This window comes from Barbus barbus, assembly GCF_936440315.1.
Source record: "Barbus barbus genome assembly, chromosome: 2".
Classification (NCBI taxonomy): Eukaryota; Metazoa; Chordata; class Actinopteri; order Cypriniformes; family Cyprinidae; genus Barbus; species Barbus barbus.
In genome coordinates, this window is record NC_136730.1 from 9,834,407 (window position 1) to 9,853,021 (window position 18,615).

General features: G+C 36.3%; 2 protein-coding genes across 7 annotated transcripts; both read left to right on the forward strand.

The window, feature by feature from the left end:
• Positions 1-695: 695 nt before the first annotated feature.
• e2f8 (E2F transcription factor 8) lies at positions 696-10,334 on the forward strand. 2 transcript variants are annotated; one of them, XM_079430673.1, is made up of 14 exons: positions 696-983; positions 1,974-2,061; positions 2,458-2,703; positions 2,802-2,958; positions 3,055-3,366; positions 4,095-4,256; positions 4,499-4,636; positions 4,760-4,963; positions 5,434-5,518; positions 5,602-6,070; positions 6,801-7,103; positions 7,270-7,405; positions 7,790-8,112; positions 9,470-10,334. In XM_079430673.1, the coding sequence occupies exons 2-14, from the start codon at positions 1,981-1,983 to the stop codon at positions 9,620-9,622; spliced, it is 2,769 nt and encodes a 922-aa protein (XP_079286799.1). In that variant the 5' UTR covers positions 696-983; positions 1,974-1,980; the 3' UTR covers positions 9,623-10,334. The 2 variants fall into 2 exon arrangements, with proteins under 2 accessions (XP_079286799.1, XP_079286798.1); XM_079430672.1 differs by lacking the exon at positions 696-983 and adding an exon at positions 1,743-1,885 and having other exon boundaries at positions 9,470-10,304.
• A 2,674-nt stretch (positions 10,335-13,008) lies between these two features.
• Positions 13,009-18,588, forward strand: LOC306884169 (cysteine and glycine-rich protein 3-like). Of its 5 annotated transcripts, none has more exons than XM_079439885.1 (6): positions 13,009-13,282; positions 14,392-14,523; positions 16,170-16,338; positions 17,108-17,234; positions 17,470-17,563; positions 17,844-18,588. In XM_079439885.1, the coding sequence occupies exons 2-6, from the start codon at positions 14,412-14,414 to the stop codon at positions 17,915-17,917; spliced, it is 576 nt and encodes a 191-aa protein (XP_079296011.1). In that variant the 5' UTR covers positions 13,009-13,282; positions 14,392-14,411; the 3' UTR covers positions 17,918-18,588. The 5 variants fall into 5 exon arrangements, with proteins under 5 accessions (XP_079296011.1, XP_079296009.1, XP_079296013.1 ...); XM_079439883.1 differs by having other exon boundaries at positions 13,164-13,282; positions 17,337-17,563; positions 17,844-18,558; XM_079439887.1 differs by having other exon boundaries at positions 13,206-13,282; positions 17,445-17,563; positions 17,844-18,558.
• Positions 18,589-18,615: the final 27 nt, after the last annotated feature.

Below are 18,615 nucleotides of genomic sequence, written 5' to 3' on the forward strand. Positions count from 1 at the left end.
TTCTAAAGTATGGGATAAGTAAGCTAAATGATAAAAAAAAAAAAAAAACATTGAGCAAGGATGGACTAAACTGGTTAAAGGTGACAATAAAAAAAATATATAATGTTACAGAATATTTATATTTCAAATAAATGTTCTTGTGAAATTTTTATCAAAGAATCTTATGGGGAAAAGGGGGTACCACCGTTATTTATTGTGCTTTAAAAATAAATAAATAAATACATGCATGCATTCTTGAGCACCAAATCAGCATGTGCCACTGAGGACTGGTGGAAATTTTGCTTAAAATAAATTATATTTTATCAAATATAATCATATAGAAAACAGATACTTTAGATTGTAATAATGTTTCACAATTTTACTGTATTTTTTAACAAATAAATACAGGCTTGGTGAGCATGAGAGAAATATTTTTTAAAAAAGAAAAGAAAAACTATGCACATTGGATGTTTTTAAGAAAAAATATGAACTTTCAATAAAACTGAATCCCTGTCAAAACACATTTTCTCTCAATTGAGTACATTTGTCTTCTGAAATGAGAAGGAAGTGGCTAAACTGCTGTTTTTACTGTGACGTGTCTAGGATCACGCAACAGCCTGCAGAGGACGTCTGACTCCGCCTCCAGTCTGGGTCCCTCGAGCTGTGATTGGTGGAGAGGCGAGAGGAGGCGGGGCAGAGTGTAGCGCGCTGTGTCCAGTATCTAGGCGGGACAAATGGTCAGACAGATCTAATAAACTTTTTAACTCACTAGGAAACGGCCACATACAACTTTTCCTCAGCTATGCATCAAAAGCTGTTTGTTTTCTCTTTTTTATTAATTTTCGGTTACTTTGATACGACTTTTAATTATTAAAAGTTACAGAAGTCCGGTATTATAGGAGCCCTGGAGCTGTATATGTTAGCTACCTGTACAGTATTCCTACGGATTTATGGGCACAACTGATGTCGAGTAGTATGTGAAAGTGGTACATTTCTCTTTTTGGGTGAGTAGCTTTTATATTTTATCATGTTTTTGTAGTTTTGCTCTATGTTATGTAGACTGGGCAGAAGTGTAATGTTATGTGGTTGGCTGTAAGCTTGTGAGCTAGCTGGTTTCAGGCTTGTTTTGGTTTAACATATCCGTATAATATCCATATTTGTCCATATAATATAATACGTACGATAATTACATTCAATATCATACATTTAGGACACATCCCAGACTGGCGGCTCTTGGTAAGTTAGTTTTGAACCCGCGCTAACTAACTAAGTTTTAGTGTTATGAGCCAACATGTCTACCGTCTTGATATAAATTCGTACGTATATTTATATAATTAGTTCCTGCGCTATAATTATGTACTTTATACTAAATAAAGATACAGCACGTAAGCGACTGAGCTATTATTAGCTAACTGTTACCTCTGCTGGTACTCTGATCATTTTAAAAACTGCTTAATAGTTTACGAAGGCTGTTTGAGTTATTCAAGGCGCACGATCATCGGAAACTAAACTAATTATTTAAAGTTGTATTAAAGTTAGTAACTTCCGGATTAAATCTTTTGCAATCGGCGAGATTCCGCGCCAAGATTTCAAAAAGTGTGGAGGCGCGCGGGACACGGCGAAGTCCCGCCTCCTAGCGCCGCGCTTATTGGCTGCTGTCAGTTGGGGGCGTGTTTTCGTACGAGTTCTCCGCAGCCATTCGATGGAACGCTTGTCAGTTATCGCTAAGAGCAAAAAAAAACAACACTGTAATTTGAAATCATAATACTTTTCAATTTACGCACATTGATTGGCATCTGTTAAGTTTTAAAAATCAGTTTTAGCTGAGTGAGAAATTGTTGAACGTTGTACCTGGACCGATCCTCACAATGTTGTCTCCAAGAATGTATAATGCTGTAAAGAAACGGTAGGACTGCTTTATTAAATGTAACGTTAAATAATAATAAGTGAACGTTGATTATTTTAACGTTGCCTCGGTGTGTTCTTTTCTTTAGGTGGAAAATGTCCAGTACATTATCAGAAGGTCAAAAGCTAATCAGGAAGCCTTTAAGTCCATTCAAGGAAAGATCAGAAAATGACAAGGTCAGTTATAAATATTTTGGCTTGGCAGATTTTATTGTCAGCAAAAGAGTGATTTGAAGAATCTATAGTTAACTTTTCATTCTCTAGAGCAAACATGCCCAAACAAGGGCCTCCAGGACAAAGCTGGTCTGTGTTGACCTTTGATTTGTCTTGTCATATCATATCACAAGAGGACGGGAAAAATAAACCATTGAAGCATATCTTCATTTCTAATTTATCTTCCTGTCTTAACACTAAAAATGTCTTAATATAATATAGTTGGACATAATTGAACAATTAAGAGTTTTGTTTTTGGCCCTTTGTAGTAAAAGGTTTTGGGCAACTCTCCTCTAAAAGCATTTCTTGAAAAACATCATGATTATGATCAATAAGACCTAATGTTTTTCTATATAATAGGGGCATGTTTTTGTGGAGCCACAAACACCACTAAAAAACTCAAGTAAGGCTTCAGAAGCTGTGTTACTGGAGAGCCATAAGAACATGGGGCCCCTGACAACACCTACTAAGGGCCTTGAGGCACCATCAAGCGATCCCTGGACACCTACCTCCAACCTGAAGATGCTCATCAGTGCAGCCAGTCCTGAGATTCGTAACCGCGAGAAAGAAAGAGCCGTAGACAGCGGCGAGTCGGAAAACTCACAGGTATCGATAAAAGTCTGCGTGCAACTCCCACTATTTGTTAATTAACTCTCTGTATTGCTAAAAAAAATGTTTGATATATGTGTGTGTTTTCCACACAGGAGCCTGAACAAGGGGAAGAAGTAGAAAAGCTCCAGATAAGCCGTAAAGACAAAAGCCTGGGTTTGCTGTGTTACAAATTTCTTGCAAGGTACCCAAACTACCCCAATCCTGCTGTAAACAACGACATTAGCCTCGACGATGTGGCGACAGAACTAAGTAAGTTGTTCAATGATCAAACAAAACGACTTATTTCAGTCACCAAATCATGCGTTTCATCGATCTTAATTGCTTCCATTCTCGCTAACCTCTCAGATGTGGAGCGACGTCGCATCTACGATATCATGAACGTTCTCGAGAGCCTAAACATGGTCAGCCGACTGGCTAAGAACCGCTACACGTGGCATGGCCGAGTGAAACTTGCACAGACACTTGCCATGCTGAAACGGGCCGGCAAAGAGAACCACTACAACCAACTGATGCAGCAGATCCGTCAAAGAAGCCTAGAGCAAGAAGAGAGAGAGTTTGACTTGGACGGAGAGGAGAAGGAGAATGAAGAAATGTCCAGTTTTGATATAGATGGAGACTCTGGTCAAACAGAGTTTTCAGGAGCAGATCCTAAAGCAGGTCTGACCATCTTAGATGCATTTATCTATGCATGATTTAAAGGCATTTGGTTGCATTTACAAATAATTGTGTGGATTATTTTGCATTTGTACAAATAGAAGAATTTCTCATGAAAAAAAAAATCATTTTTGAATTGTGAATTTGTTCTTAATTTCATTGTAATGGTAATGATTTATTGCTGAAATTAAAAAAAGGTGCATATAAGTCACATTTTATTAGAATGTTTTGAAATAATGTAGAAACTGGTAAATAAAACAAAACATTATAAACTATAGAAGTGTTTTAGTTCCCTCTCTGCAACAAATCCTATAAATTTAACAGCAAATCTGAAACTGCCGATGTGTGGGAAATGCACTGAACAAATACACTTGGGCTCACATACTTTTTTTTCTAAATGTGAGCGCTTTGCGTATGTTTTGCAGGCCTGACAGTAATTGCATTATCTTTCACTGCATTGTAATTGCAGCACATTTCAGATGATAAAAACTTGTTTTAAATGCATTTTTATGCAGACAAACCTTGCAGCTCATTCTATAATTATTCTTTACTGTAAACTTATCAGGATTATAAGGCCACAGAGAGTATGTGATTTTTAAGTTTGTGCGATTTCAATGAATCCTACTTTATTTTTGGGAAATGTAGAATTATGTTAGTATGAAAGTTATCAGTGAATCATGATTTGTACACATATTTAACTGAGACCCATTGACCTTGCTTTTTATCTGCAGCTTCGGCAAACAGTCGTAAAGACAAATCTCTGAGAGTGATGAGTCAGAAGTTCGTCATGTTGTTCCTGGTATCCAGCCCTCCTGTGGTCAGTCTCGAAATAGCTGCCAAGATCCTCATCGGTGAAGACCACATTGTGGATCAGGACAAAAACAAGTTCAAAAGTGAGTGCTGTTCTCATCGTACATATTAAAAGCACTTTGCATCATTATTATAGTGGATGGCACATTTGTTATCAATTTCAGCGGACAGGTACAAATCTTGCAAAAGTGCATTACCAAGTGTACTCACCCAATAAATCCTGCTTTGAAGAAACTCATTTTTTAATGCTTGAGTCTAATACGCATCTGCATTTTAACTCTGCTGAAGATGGAATTATCTAAATTATCTCTTTTTTTGTTGCCAGCTAAGATCCGCAGACTTTATGACATTGCAAATGTTTTGAGCAGCCTAGAGCTGATAAAGAAAGTGCATGTGACTGAGGATAGAGGAAGAAAGCCTGCTTTCAAGTGGACTGGGCCAGAAGACATACCATCTCCAAAGGGTAAGTGTAACATATTTCACATGAAATTGCGCGTAATCCTATTTATAGTATTTATTTTAAGCTGTCTGTCTATATGTTCACTTCTTATATCACGTGTTGTTATTGCTTATGTTTGTTTTATAGATCTGGGGACCTCAGCTTCATCGACAGCATCACGGCCTCTGGAGTCTCGTTCCTCTGTTGACAACTGTGCCAAAAATCTCTTTTCCTCACCTGGAACAAAGCGAGGTTTTACTCGACATCATTCCTTAGTCAAGCTGGTCAAGAGCATACAAGATGACCGCAGAAAAATCAACTCTGCTCCTTCTAGTCCGATTAAAATGACAGGTGAGCCATAACTGTTTTTTAATCATAAGAAAGCAACCAACTAATGATCTTTTGGGATTTTATACTTTTAAGGTCAGTCATTATTAATAGTACCAGCCTCTCTTCTGCCTTCCAGCTTGAGATTGCCTTTTTGCAATCTGACCGCACAAACAAAATTATTTTGGGGGTCCTTTGTGTTGCAATTAAAAGCCTGACATAGAATATGTGATGTTGAAGACTGGAGTAATTGTTGAAAATTCTTTGCCATCACAAGAATAAATTATGCTTTAAAAAATATCTTAAAATACAAAGCAGTTATTTTAAATTGTGATAATATTCCTGTTTGTACTGTATGTTTGATAAAATAATTAGCATATTGTGACTTCTTTCAAAAACCCCAAACTTTTGAACAGTAGTTTATCTATTTCTTCTATTATAAATCCCTAGACTTTTACTACACCTGAAAACTAATGTCCCATTTCGTTTTATAGGTGATTCTGCAAACGGTGAGTTCTACAAAAACAAAATGGCTCATCTGGCTGCTATCTGCAAAAAGCAACTAGATGAACAATCAACGTAAGTAAACTTTCTGTTTCTTAGAACAAAAAAAGACAATGAACTAGCCATTTCAGATATAACAGCCATGATTTGTCTTCCAGGGGCCATCGTACTCTGCCTAAGAATGAGGTGACAGATGCTCTGAATGGAAGCACTTCACAAGTATCCGAACTACCTGAATCCACGTCTGCTAGCAATCATCAGTCTCACGGGCCTTTGGGAATGCACATCCCAGTTCTTCCCGCAGGGGCAATTCCTTACCTTTCTACGTGTTCCCCCATCATCCCGGTTCTGATACCCCAGCACCAGGCAGGCGGGTCATATGCCGTTTACATGCACCCCACTTCTCTCAGACCGCAGCCCACTAGCCTAGCAGTCCGTTCAATGACATTTGAGAGCCCGGGAAGTGCAAACACAAAGACATCACCGGCTGCCACAGCTAGCAGTAACCAAACCAACCAACCATCATTACACGGTAAAGAGCCAACAAGTCCCTCAACCCTTAAACGACCATGTGGAGAAAAGAGCTTAGCAGGAAGTCCATCTAAACTGCAGCGGATAGAGCCAAAGGTGAGGTTATGTGCAGAATATAGGGCATGGTATATTTACATATATATATATATATAGAGAGAGAGAGAGAGAGATTTTATAAGTAAAAACAATTCAGAACCAATTTTTATTTATTGTTATAATAAATGATATTAATAACTTGTGCAAAATTGTGTTTTAGTTGATTGCGTTTTTTATTTGTTTTTGCGTTTAATTAAATGCGCAAATAAACAAAACATGCATCCAACTAAAACATAGGATAGTTTTGCATAAACAGTTATTTTACATTGTAAATGTTTGCAAATATTTATTTTACGTTTTAATTTAATATTTTTATTTATTTAATATTTTATTGTCCAAATAATATAATAAATGACCATGTCTTTGAATTTCATTAAACTGGACTTTTTTGTTTTGTTTTGTTTTGTTTGTTTGTTTGTTTTTCACACAAAAAACTAATTTGAAAAACATTAATGTCTTTTCAAGAAATAAATCAATGAATCAAAAATGGCCCCACATATTTCACATGCTTTTTAATGTTTAGTAAAAATGCGTAGGTAAATATAATAAAAAGAAAATGAACAGTAATTACAGACATATTTAACTTTTTCTTTTTTTGATACATAGATTAAATGTTTGAACTGACATTTTAAGTCTGAATTGTCTTAAATTAACTGCTCAGTACCTGCAATTTATGTGCTTCCAGTACATGGAGTAACAGTTTTAACCTTCTGCTGTGTTTCCTTTTAAGAGTGTTTCACCAAAGCTGTGTGAGATTCTGCAAGCTCGTCTAAAGGCCCATAGAGGGACTTTTGCCACCAACCGGCCTTCCCCGAGAGCCCTGCACCTGGAGTTCTCCAAACCCTCTGAGAACTCACTAATCACCGGCACAGCGCCTCTGGAGCACTGTGTGGAGACCTTCCTGGAGAAGGAGGAGAAAGTTCAGACCTCAGACAATGAGGCCGGACCGACGCCTGTCAGACCACCACATTCACAGGCCCAGAAGCTCAGCGTTCAGGACATGGTGCTGCCATCTGGACCCATACATACAGAGGTAGGAATACTATTTACTACACTTCATGTGTGCAGGAATACTAACTGGGCACTTTGTCTGTCTGATCCTCAATATTCCTCTTTTTGGAATGATCCAAATTGTTTTTAGGTGTTTTTATTTTCACATGAGTTTTAGTCTTGACTCTTAATTTCTTTTTTTGCATCAGACTTTGATCCCTGCAGGTTATTTGATTCCGATCTCCCAGCAGTCCATCGTGAACTTCAGAGATCCACAGTGCTCCACTGGAGAAAGCTCCAAAGCCTCCACACCAACATACAATGTCTTTCACACCCCAACTGCAGGTATGCCAATACCCAAGGATTTACTATAGGATTGAGAAAAAAAAGTAAATTTTTCTAGCTATGCTTTCTAGTTGACCAAATATTGATTTTAGGTAAAGCAGAACTTAATTGTGAGATTTGATTTGTGAGTAAATTATTTTGGGGTCATTTTCAACATTTTTTAATGCGTTTTGGCTGTTCATTACATGCTAAACGCATTTGGGAGCCTAAAAATTCAAATATTTGATAATGGGTTTCATAGTGCAAGTTTTTGAAATTGTGTCTGTGTAAATGACAAAAATGCTTTATTTGTGAAATATGGCAATTCATAAGCACTATTCATGAAATACAGTTAAACATGCACGTAACGAATTGAACAATCACTGATGTATCTGTTCTTTCCAGGTTCCAGACATCCACTTCCTCAAGAAGTCACCCCCACCCGGCTCCCTTTCCACCGAATACCTTCCGTCTCTCCCTTCCCTTCTCAAGGGCATCGCATCCACAGCCCCAGTCCTGCCATTCTCAACTTCACCCTGCAGAACCTGGGCCTTATCCAAGGCTCCAGCACACCAAACTCCACTCCTGAGCAGGCCGGCACGCTTCCGTCTCCCCACCCGGGGCTCCCTCCACAGAGCATGATCTTTGTGAAGCCCATCTCACCTGCCCGAGCTCTGCAGCCGGCCTCCATACACGGGCAGCCGGTCACCCTCATCAGCATACCACAGGTACAGCCGCTGCAGCTATGAAACAATATGGAAAAAAAGTGAAGCATAAGGGATAATGTACAGTCAGCAATCCACTTTTGTAAAAAAAAAAAAATAAATAATAATAATCTACTTTTGTTTTTTATTTTTATTATAATAACTAATGTTATAATTTGTTAAACTATTATAATCTACATTTGACAAAATAGTTAACTGTTGTTCTTAACTATGTTTTTAGGAAACCTGGATAGAAAAAGTAAAATAATATATTTTTTGCTTCAAATTGTAAAAAAAAAAACAGTATTGGCCAATAACAAAATATCAAGGATTCCTTTAAATAAATAAAAACATTTTATTATGTGTGTAGTATATGCCCATTCAAGTCACATTAAAGTTAGTTTTCCTAATGCTTGGAAACTAAATTTAGTTTGACCTACACTGCCGTTCAAAAGTTTGGTGTCAGTATGATTTTTTCATTAATTTAAAAAAAAAGTTAAAAGTGACACTTATAGGCCCGGTTTCACAGACAGGGCTTAGACTAAGCCAGGATTAGGCCATAGTTCAATTAGGACATTTAAGTAATTTTTATAAACATGCTTTGTTGTAAAGGCTCCTTTCAGCGATCGACTCGACATAGGTAAACTTGAGCAGGCAGGAGCGGCTGAACTAACGTTACTGCTCAGACGACGTCAGAATAAAAGCCCTCTCTTAAAGGAGCAAACATTACTGGGGCGCATCTTGAGACAAAAGAAAGTCACTGATATATTTTAAGATCAGTCAGTGCAAGTTTATTTCATTTGAAACAGCTAAGATTTACATTTTAGTCTAGGACTAGGCTTAAGCCTTGTCTGTGAAACCGGGGGATAATGTTACAGAAGATTTCTGTTTCAAATGAAGGCTGTTTTTTTTCTTTTGACTTTCTATTAATCAAAGCATCCTGAAAAAATGTGTCGTGGTTTCCACAAAAATATTAAGCACCAACCTTCATAATAATTAGAAACATTTTTAATAAAGTAGCAATTCGGTTTATTAGAATGATTTCTGAAGGATCATGTGACACTGAAGACTAGAGTAATGATGCTGATGCTGTATCACAGGAATAACTACATTTGAAAATATATTTAAAAAAAAATAGTTGTTTAAAATTGTAATATCTCACAATATTACTGTTTTTACTGGATGTCTGATTAAATAAATGCAGCCTTGGTGAACATAAGACACTTAAAAAACAAACAAACAAAAACATTTTAAAAATCTTACAGACTCCAAACTTTTGAACAATAGTGTAGTTTGCATTTTTCTTGGAGCCTCCCTGGGTTTGTGCAAATAGTCCTTGTTTAAAACAGTCATTTGCATATTTACTCTCCTTCTCCTGCAGACTTTAGTAACCACACCTAAAGGTGCCTGTCAACACCTCCAGCAGAGTTTCTTTCACACACCCGTCTCCTTCCCTTCTGTAACCAACACCACAGCTCCCAAAAACATCTACATCCCTCAGAGAAAGCTTGATGTGAGTCCAGAGGACAGCTAAGACCTTCACACTGATGATCATCACACCTGCAGTCCTTACGCTGCTAAAAAACACTGTTCTGTTTGAGCCATTGTGTGTGCTTGTTATGTGTCTTTGAGTGTTTTTTATGTTTTCCTCTTTATATTGTTACTTTACTATAGGGTCTGCATTAACTTCACATGAATCTGTGGTGCTTAATGCTTTTTACTGTTGAGGCTCTTGAGGAAAGCAGGACAGCAAACATGGTGCTATGCTATTTACCAAGACAGCTGAGGGTATATTTGCCAAATAAAAGCACAATTCAGGGTTTTCTTTAAATATGCTGTAAATTTAGGGTTAAAAAAGGAAGAATGAGCAAAAATGGTCAAATGTTGTATGAAATGTTAACAGGAAATTGCCAAATTTTTATGATTTTTATTTAATTGTTGTGAGTGGCATCGCCTCACAGTGTTAAAGTACCACAGTATATTAAATTGCCATAACTTGGCATTGTGTTATGATGTATTACTATGGGAGAATGTTAGATTAAGGGTGTTATTAAATATTGTAGATGTATTTTATGTTAATGAAATCCAGTAATATTACTATCTGCACATCATTTATTTGAACTGCCTTTACAATCTGATTTGTATGTAATAAAGATAAATGAATGTGCTCCACTCTTGTGTTTATTTCATTGAATAAATCTTTACAGAACACAGTGTATTTCAGTTTTGTAATAAATAAATTAATCAAAAAAACGTATTAATAGTGGATAGTCACCATATATTCTTCAAAACCCAGCCTTTTCTTTCTACAAAATCTTTCACTGTATCATAAAGCATTAAAAAAAAACACAAAATAAAGAAGTCCTTATATGATATCAAGTGTGCTGCACTTCCGGCTGTAAGTATTTAAATATTTAAAGATGAATAAACAGACATCCCTTGCTTCATTAGGTATTTTTATATTTATTATTTTACAAAAAATAGTTACATTTAAAATTGTACAAAAAAATATATGTTCTATAAGAGATATGTTCCAACTATCATAAATGAACAGCTGAAGGATCAGATAAACAGTTCTTGAAATGCAGTACACATACATAAGAGAGATTCCTTGCCTTGTTAGATTATTCATGGCATGGACTTTCAAGCCTAGTTCAGCAACACAATTTGATATGAATGTGTCCAGCTCCTCCGGATACTCAAACAATCAGAATATTGTATTGTACAGATGTGCTATATACAAATTAAGCAAGGGAATGTGGATAGATGTATGATATATTAAATCAAAAACATGTATAATAAATATAAGTATGGACAGTTCGGTATTGCACAGTGGGGAGAACATTTAACTGTGAGGTAGATTGCCTGAGGGAAGAAACTGTTCCTGTGTCTGGTCGTTCTGGTGCTCAGAGCTCTGTAGCGTCGACCAGACGGTAACAGTTCAAAGAGGGAGTGTACTGGATGTGAGGGGTCCAGAGTGATTTTACCAGCCCTTTTGCTCACTCTGGATGAGTACAGTTCTTGGAGACGGGGAGGGTTGTACCAATGATTCGCTCAGCAGTCTGGACTACCCTCCGTAGTCTTCTGAGGTCAGATTTGGTAGCTGAGCTGAACCAGACAGTTATTGAAGTGCAGAGGATGGATTCAATGATGGCGGAGTAGAACTGTTTCAGCAGCTCCTGTGGCAGATTGAACTTCCTCAGCTGGCGAAGGAAGTATAGCTTCTGCTGGGCCTTTTTCCACAATAGAGTCAATGTGATTGTCCCACTTCAGGTCCTGAGAGATGAATAAAAAACATCTCTTGCTTCATCCGATTCGACCCCAGGTAGTCGTTGATGGCATTTTGTTGATTTTTACTGTCCATCTGGAGTAAGGCAGGCCCTTTCACCTCCCCACAGAATAACTCACGGTGACTCTGTATCCAGCACAACACTGGGCCAATGTCTCTTACAAACTTCCACTTTATGTCCTCTTGGCACTCCTGTTAAAAATACAGAATACGTGTGTGTTGGTCCACTAAATATTTGTCATACTAAATAGTATTTACCTCATCATTTTGCATACAAGAATATTTATGATTTTAAACCACAAATATCAATCACTAAAGTATCTAGAGAAATGCTCCCACCATGCCTCCATACCTTTCTTTACTGTTGAAACAGCAGCAGGAAACCCTCATCCCGCAGAACTGCTCTGCATCAGGCCAGGACCAAAAATGCATAGAATGCTGTAAAACATGACAAACAAACATTGACAATCATTATGTGATCTTTCCATTAATATAGAATAATAAGGGCAGTCGTGGCCTAATGGATAGAGAGTTGGACTTGTAACCCGAAGGTTGTGGGTTTGAGTCTCGGGTCCGGCAGGGATTGTAGGTGGGGGAGTGAATAACCAACTCTCTCCACCTTCAATACCATGACATTGATGCCCACTGCTCCAGGTGTGTGTACACTTGGATGGGTTAAATGCAGAGCACAAATTCAGAGTATGGGTCACAAACACAGAGTTATCCAGCAATTCATACTGAAATGATGTGGTTGCTCAACCAAGTTACTGTGCAAGGGTACTGTGATCAGTGTATATCATAAAAATATCATATGTATGTGTGTGTTGTTGGGGGGGGGTGGGGGGGGGGGTAAGTTATGTGTGAATTGCACGTTCAGTCAACAAAAACTTATTTTTAGCGTTTTGCAAACAATTTGACTTATCGATGCTTCTTCCTGTTTCAAAATAATAAGCATGTGATGTTTGAATTAAAACTATAATTTACACTCAATACGTTATTATTGAGTACTGTTTTATAATGTACTACAATACTGAGGTGCAGATAATTGCTATTTGCAATAAGTAGGCCTAGAATAAATAGCAGAAAATCTTGCTATTTTAATAAAGTGTAAATAGAATCTATAGCTATTTGCACTTAGTATATGGTATCTATTTCTAAGAAAATATGCTATTTGCACTTAGTATAAATAGCCGCTGCCTTTTATATATTTGCTGTATTCTCATTCATTGTCATTATATGCCAAAGAGCATATCCGTAATTTTGGCTAATAATGCCATTCATATTCCACTGATTTAAAAAAGCGAGAAAAAAGACAATTGAATTAGGTTAAATAATAAATTAAATAGGTTAAATTAAATGAAATTATAGAGAAATAATGTTACTAATAAGAATTAAATCTAAACGTTATAATTTTTTCAGACTATGTGCAACGTGCTGCATCAGATACAAAGTAGTTATAGAAATTATTCCTGTAAAGTACAGTCTGTTCAATTTTAATATTAAGTCATCCAGAAAATGTAATGTATATGCAGCTATTTAGGCTATTCGGCCTGTGAACTTGTCACACTATGCACAGTTGTTAAACCGAGTTGAGCACTCAAGCCTTTAAAGCGCTGAACCAATACTGCAGAGCTTGTAGAATATCTGAGCTCAGGACTGGAGGCCACTGCAACTGCATTGCATCTGTGTATTGTCAGCAGTTAATTTAGGAGGACAGACTAATTTGAATGTCAGCACGGCCTCCTGGTCCTCTTGAAATTATGAGTGAGTGTGTGTGGAGGTGAGGGAGTGATGCCCAGTATATAAAGATCCACCAAAGAGGGTCAGAAATGGACTTCATCAGGACCCTGAGCTGGACAGAGGTGAAAGCATCATTTCCAGAAAACGATTTCTTATATAACCTGTGTAAGTAGAATTTAAACATTTGCATTTTTATGTTTATCCATGGATTCATCATTTGTGCTGTAATGTAATCGTAAACATTTTACATACAAATATTCACTGGAAATAAGAAATACTGTAAAAAGTGAGTTTAGAAGAATGCATCAGGTTTTATTTGAGTGATAATGATTGGGTAACTTATGACTTTCATCAATAAAATCAACAACAACAAAAACAGGTAATAAAACATTCAAAGAGGTCATGTAACAAATATATTTACATTTGAACGTGCATCAAATGATTATGTTACATATAAGCTCTGTTAATGACTTTTCAATGAAAGTTAATTGTATTATCTGTTATGTGAAAGAGTTACTAATTAATATTGCTTCAATAGTCGTGATATTACTAAACCTTTCCTTCTTACAAAGTAGAATATGTTTAAAGAGAATATCAATATATGAATAAAGTTATACTACCATTCAAACCTATGGGCTTTTTTACTATCATTCAAAAAGGAAGTTTTCTATTCACCAAAGGATTATGTAAAACTCTATCTTGGTTTCCACACAAATATTAAGAAGCACAACTGCTTTCAAATATCTTGAGCAGCAAATCAGCATTTTATAATGATTTCTGAAGGATCACGAGACACTGAAGACTGGAGTAATGATGCTGAAAATACAGCTTTGTCATCATAAAATATATTCAAATATAAAAGTTATTTTAAACTGTAATAATATTTCACAATATGACTGTTTTTACAGTATTTTCAATCAAATAAATGCATCCTTGGTGAACAACGTTTTTGACTTCTTTCAAAAACGGTAATGTAAATATTAAAACATATTTTTACAATTTAGTCACACTACAAAGCAGTCATTACTTGTAAGCTGGCAGTGGCACTAATACAAGTTCTATTTCTGGACCATTATCATTGCATTCCACACTAGTGAGGTGATATTCTGCTGCTCAAAGATATGAGATAGAAAGAGACATATTACTTTGAGATAGGATACATCTATTTTTATATCTGACCAGTCACATGAAGCTTTTGTCAGTGTTTAACAAATGGTAAAGATTTCTTTCTAGTTGTTGGCGGTTTTGCGTTGATTGTCTCTTGTGAATGTCAGAGCCTGTGCCAGAGCCAAAGATGCCAAATTGGGGAGGAGGAGCCAAGTGTGCTGCCTGTGAGAAGACGGTGTACCATGCTGAGGAGATCCAGTGCAACAGCCGGAGCTTCCACAAAACCTGCTTCATCTGCAGTAAGTCCACAAAGCATTAATAAACCGAATGCTACTCTTACCCTGAAAGGTCAAGTTCGGAGGGGTTTGAAACATTTTAAGATAGATAACATCACCAGACACGTCTTTCAGGTAACCAGGTACCAAATAATAAAAATAAAAGCATTGTGAATAGAACCGTTTTAGCTAGAATTATTTTTTTTTTTAAATACACACAAACATAAGGAAAAACCAGAGGGATAAAGAAGAATAAAATGCTAAACCAAATTAAACTAAACATATAAATTAAAATAAGTTAATAAAACATACAAACATGTGCATCCTTTGGGCCTTGAGTCCATTAGTATGTTTGCCAAATATATTTACCTTTAAGTTTTATATTGATCTATCAAATGATTAGTTCAATAACATCAGCATTTTAGGATAAAGCAATAAGCTCCCAGGAGTGTTATTTAAATATTACTACTATTACAATTTTTGTTAATATCTTGAATTAGATTTTTTGTATTTTCTGTTTTCATTTCGAGTTTTTTTGTTTTTGTCATTTTTAGAATTATTTTTTTTTTTTGCCCCAAATTGTCTACATAGTGTTTTAATTTATTGTTTGTTATTTTAGTACTTCAACAAACTAATGCAAATTAGAAATGTTGTCTTTTGTTTTTAATTTTTAGTAAAAATAGTTATTTTTTATTTCAAGTAATTGTTTTTATGGTGTTAGTTTTAGTTTCTGATAACCCTGGCCCATTTCTTCTGCTTCTTCTTCATGTATCTGGTTATGTCAGAATATTTAATATACAGTTAATATATGCAAATATAGAGCTAATGATGATGATGGGGGGGGGGGTTTGGGGAAATAAAATGCCATCAAAAGCAAAAGTACTCTTTGAAATGTTTCCCAGTGAGCGGCAGCTTTCAGTGGCGCAGCATTAACTCTTAAGCGCTTGAGTCATGCCAGAAAGTGTGGTGATAAGTCAGTCTGAGACTGGTAACACAAACACCCCTGCACTTCGCCACCATTCAAGGGCCTGTTTCCATCTGCTGTGGATGCTTTGGTCTCCCAGAGCCTCTTGTTCATCCAGCCCAAAATTAGATATAAAGACAAGCTCCCATGAGCCTCTTGAGCCGTCCTGGCTGAAAGTGCAGCAGCTGACGAACGCAGACATGAGATGACAGCTCCTCTGGAGGAGCCGAGAGATCACGCTCCAACTCTACACTCCCTCTGTCTCTACCAACAGATTCAACAAGAGATTTTAAAATGCAAAAATAAATGCTGTTCTTTTGAACTTTCTATTCATCACAGAATGCTAAAAAAATGCAAAATGCATCAAATGTTTTCAACATTGATACTAAAAAGTAATGTTTCTTGAGCAGCAAATCAGCATTTTATAATGATTTCTGAAGGATCACGAGACACTGAAGACTGCAGAAATGATGCTCAAAATTTAATTTATAATAAATACATTTTAAAATGTATTTTATGAGAAGATATTTAAAATTTGAATAATATTTCATATTACTGTTTTCAATGCATTTCTATTAAATAAATGCAGCCTTGAGCCACAGAGACTTCTTTCAAAATCAAATGTTTGAATTGTGTGTATTAATAATTTTATACTTTATGTGTCTTTACAGTCATATTTTAAAACAGTTGTCTTTCTGTTCTTTAGTGACTTGTCGTAAAGGTTTGGACAGCACTACAGTTGCAGCACATAATTCTGAGATTTACTGCAAATCCTGCTACGGCAAGAAATATGGTCCAAAAGGTTATGGGTACGGCCAGGGCGCTGGAGCTTTGAGTTCTGATCCCATCAATAATGAAGAACTTCAGCCTCAAGAGTATGTCTTGGAAATATCTTTAAAATATATTTTTTAAAGGAACGGTTCACCTAAAAATGTAAATTTGCCAAAGATCTACTTGCCCTCAGACCATCCAAGCCATAGAGGAGTTTGTTTCTTCATCAGAACAGATTTGGAAAAATTTAGCATTGCATAATTTGTTCACCAATGGATCCTCTGCAGTGAATGGGTGCCGTCAGAATGAGAGTCTAAACAGCTGATAAAAACCACGATAATCCACATGACTCCAGTACAATAATTACCGTCTTATGAAAGGTGTTTTAACTTTAAACTATTTCTGCCAGTAATACATAATACTGTGATTAGAACTGTTTTAGACTCCTTTTGCTTGTAAACTGTGCATATTTCTCTCCTGATTCAGAGGAGATGACTTTCTCATTGGAAAAAGCAAAATGTATAGAGGACTTGTATTTTAGCCAGGAGCAATGGTTTAAAGTTAAAAAGCCTTAATGATGTATTTCTTTCTTACAAACTAATTCAAAACATGGATTATTGTGATGTTTTTATCAACTGTTTGGACTCTCATTCTGACGGCACCCATTCACTGCAGAGGATCCATTGCTGAGCAAGTAATGTAATTCTACATTTCTTCAAATCTGTTCTCATGAAGAAACTCATCTACATCTTGGATGGCCTGAGGGTGAGTAAAATTGAGTTTTATTTGTGTGTGAATTCCTTTAAAGATAGAGTACCACTTTAATTAATAGCATTTGTTTTGTGATTCTCATGCGTATGTTTTTATGTTAAGGCCCAAAGCCCCCCACCCTGCATCTGATAACTCAAACAAGTTTGCACAGAAGTTTGGGAGTACAGATCGCTGTCCTCGCTGCTCTAAAGCCGTTTACGCAGCAGAGAAAGTCATGGGCGCTGGAAAGGTAAAACTACAGCTAAAATTAAAGCAAGAAGCTGACTCAGAGTTTTGATACATTATACTGTTTTATGAAATTAAATATATTAATATTAAACCATTCAAACAGAAATATACGCATATTTTGAGAACGTGTTCCCTTCTCAGCACTTCTGCAATATGCTGCTGTCACAGGTCAGCGCTGTGTAAAGCACATTTCACTGTAGTAATTTATCAGACTGTGACTGGTTCTGATCCAATAGCCCTGGCACAAAACCTGCTTCCGCTGTTTATTGTGTGGGAAGAGCCTGGAATCCACCACGGTGACAGATAAAGATGGAGAGCTCTATTGCAAAGGTACAATCAATCAAATGAGAGATCTCTGCCAGCTCAATCTCATTACTATCACTTAACCAATCAATAGATACTCGGTTTCAGATAGACCTGGTTATTGCTCAACTAATTATTTATTGTTCAACTAATTAAAGCCTGAATGAGGATTTTTTTTAATCAGTGTGTTGAGCTGAGCCCCAGTGACAGTCTTATACCTTTTATCCTGAGTGTAATTTAATATAAGCCATGATGTATTTTATTATTCAGAACTAAGATTTGTTAACACATTTATTTTTTTTTCCAGTTTGCTATGCCAAAAACTTTGGTCCAAAGGGGCGTGGCCTGGGGAACCTGGGCGTGGTTGAGGAGAATGATTGACAAGTTCAGTCCAACCCAATGCAGCAGCTTTTTCACACACATCGTCTGAATAGGACTGTCCCCTAGTGGCAGCCTTGATTAATTTTTTTTGCAAACATTCACTATGGTAGAATGAATAAAAGAGTACAGATATTTAATTAATTAATTAACCATATATTCTTACATGTTTTAATGCATTCAAAGCTCAATTTGGATCAGAAAATTCCACTTTCCATAGGAAATGAATGCCTTATGGTCAATCAAACGCTGTTTGTTGTGAGCAGTGAAAAGGCAGCTTTATACTTAAGCTCAAGTGTGTCAGTTCCAAACAGAATTGCACTTTCCTCCCAAACACTTTGCCATAGATCAGATAAAAAAAAAAAAATCTCACCCAAAACTGGTTGCTTGAACCAGTGTTCCGGTGTGGTTAAGCAGTATTATGTTGCGATGGTGCAAAATGTTTACACTTTTTGAGAACCTCATTCACCTTACTTATGCCTTCATGTTAAATTGGGGCAGGGGAAAGTATTTTAAGATAAAAAAAAAAAAATTACACACTTCAGCTTTAAACTTAATCTTACGTTGATGCTATACTGCATAAAACAAATGTATTAGAATTAAGAATCCTATCTACTGTAACTGTATATCATATGTCACAGCATAAAAACAAAATTAAAGATTAAATAAAGGTAAAAAAAAAAAAAAAAAAGTGTCATTCA

Excerpts from the sequence above, each read along its gene's own strand:
- LOC306884169 (XM_079439883.1), top strand. The coding sequence starts at position 14,412 with ATGCCAAATTGGGGAGGAGGAGCCAAGTGTGCTGCCTGTGAGAAGACG. Across the intron at positions 14,524-16,169 it reads CAAAACCTGCTTCATCTGCA|TGACTTGTCGTAAAGGTTTG; the intron begins GTAAGTCCACAA and ends TCTGTTCTTTAG. Across the intron at positions 16,339-17,107 it reads GAAGAACTTCAGCCTCAAGA|GCCCAAAGCCCCCCACCCTG; the intron begins GTATGTCTTGGA and ends TTTTATGTTAAG.
- e2f8 (XM_079430672.1), top strand. The coding sequence starts at position 1,848 with ATGTTGTCTCCAAGAATGTATAATGCTGTAAAGAAACG. Across the intron at positions 4,964-5,433 it reads TAGTCCGATTAAAATGACAG|GTGATTCTGCAAACGGTGAG; the intron begins GTGAGCCATAAC and ends TTCGTTTTATAG. Across the intron at positions 6,071-6,800 it reads TGCAGCGGATAGAGCCAAAG|AGTGTTTCACCAAAGCTGTG; the intron begins GTGAGGTTATGT and ends TTTCCTTTTAAG.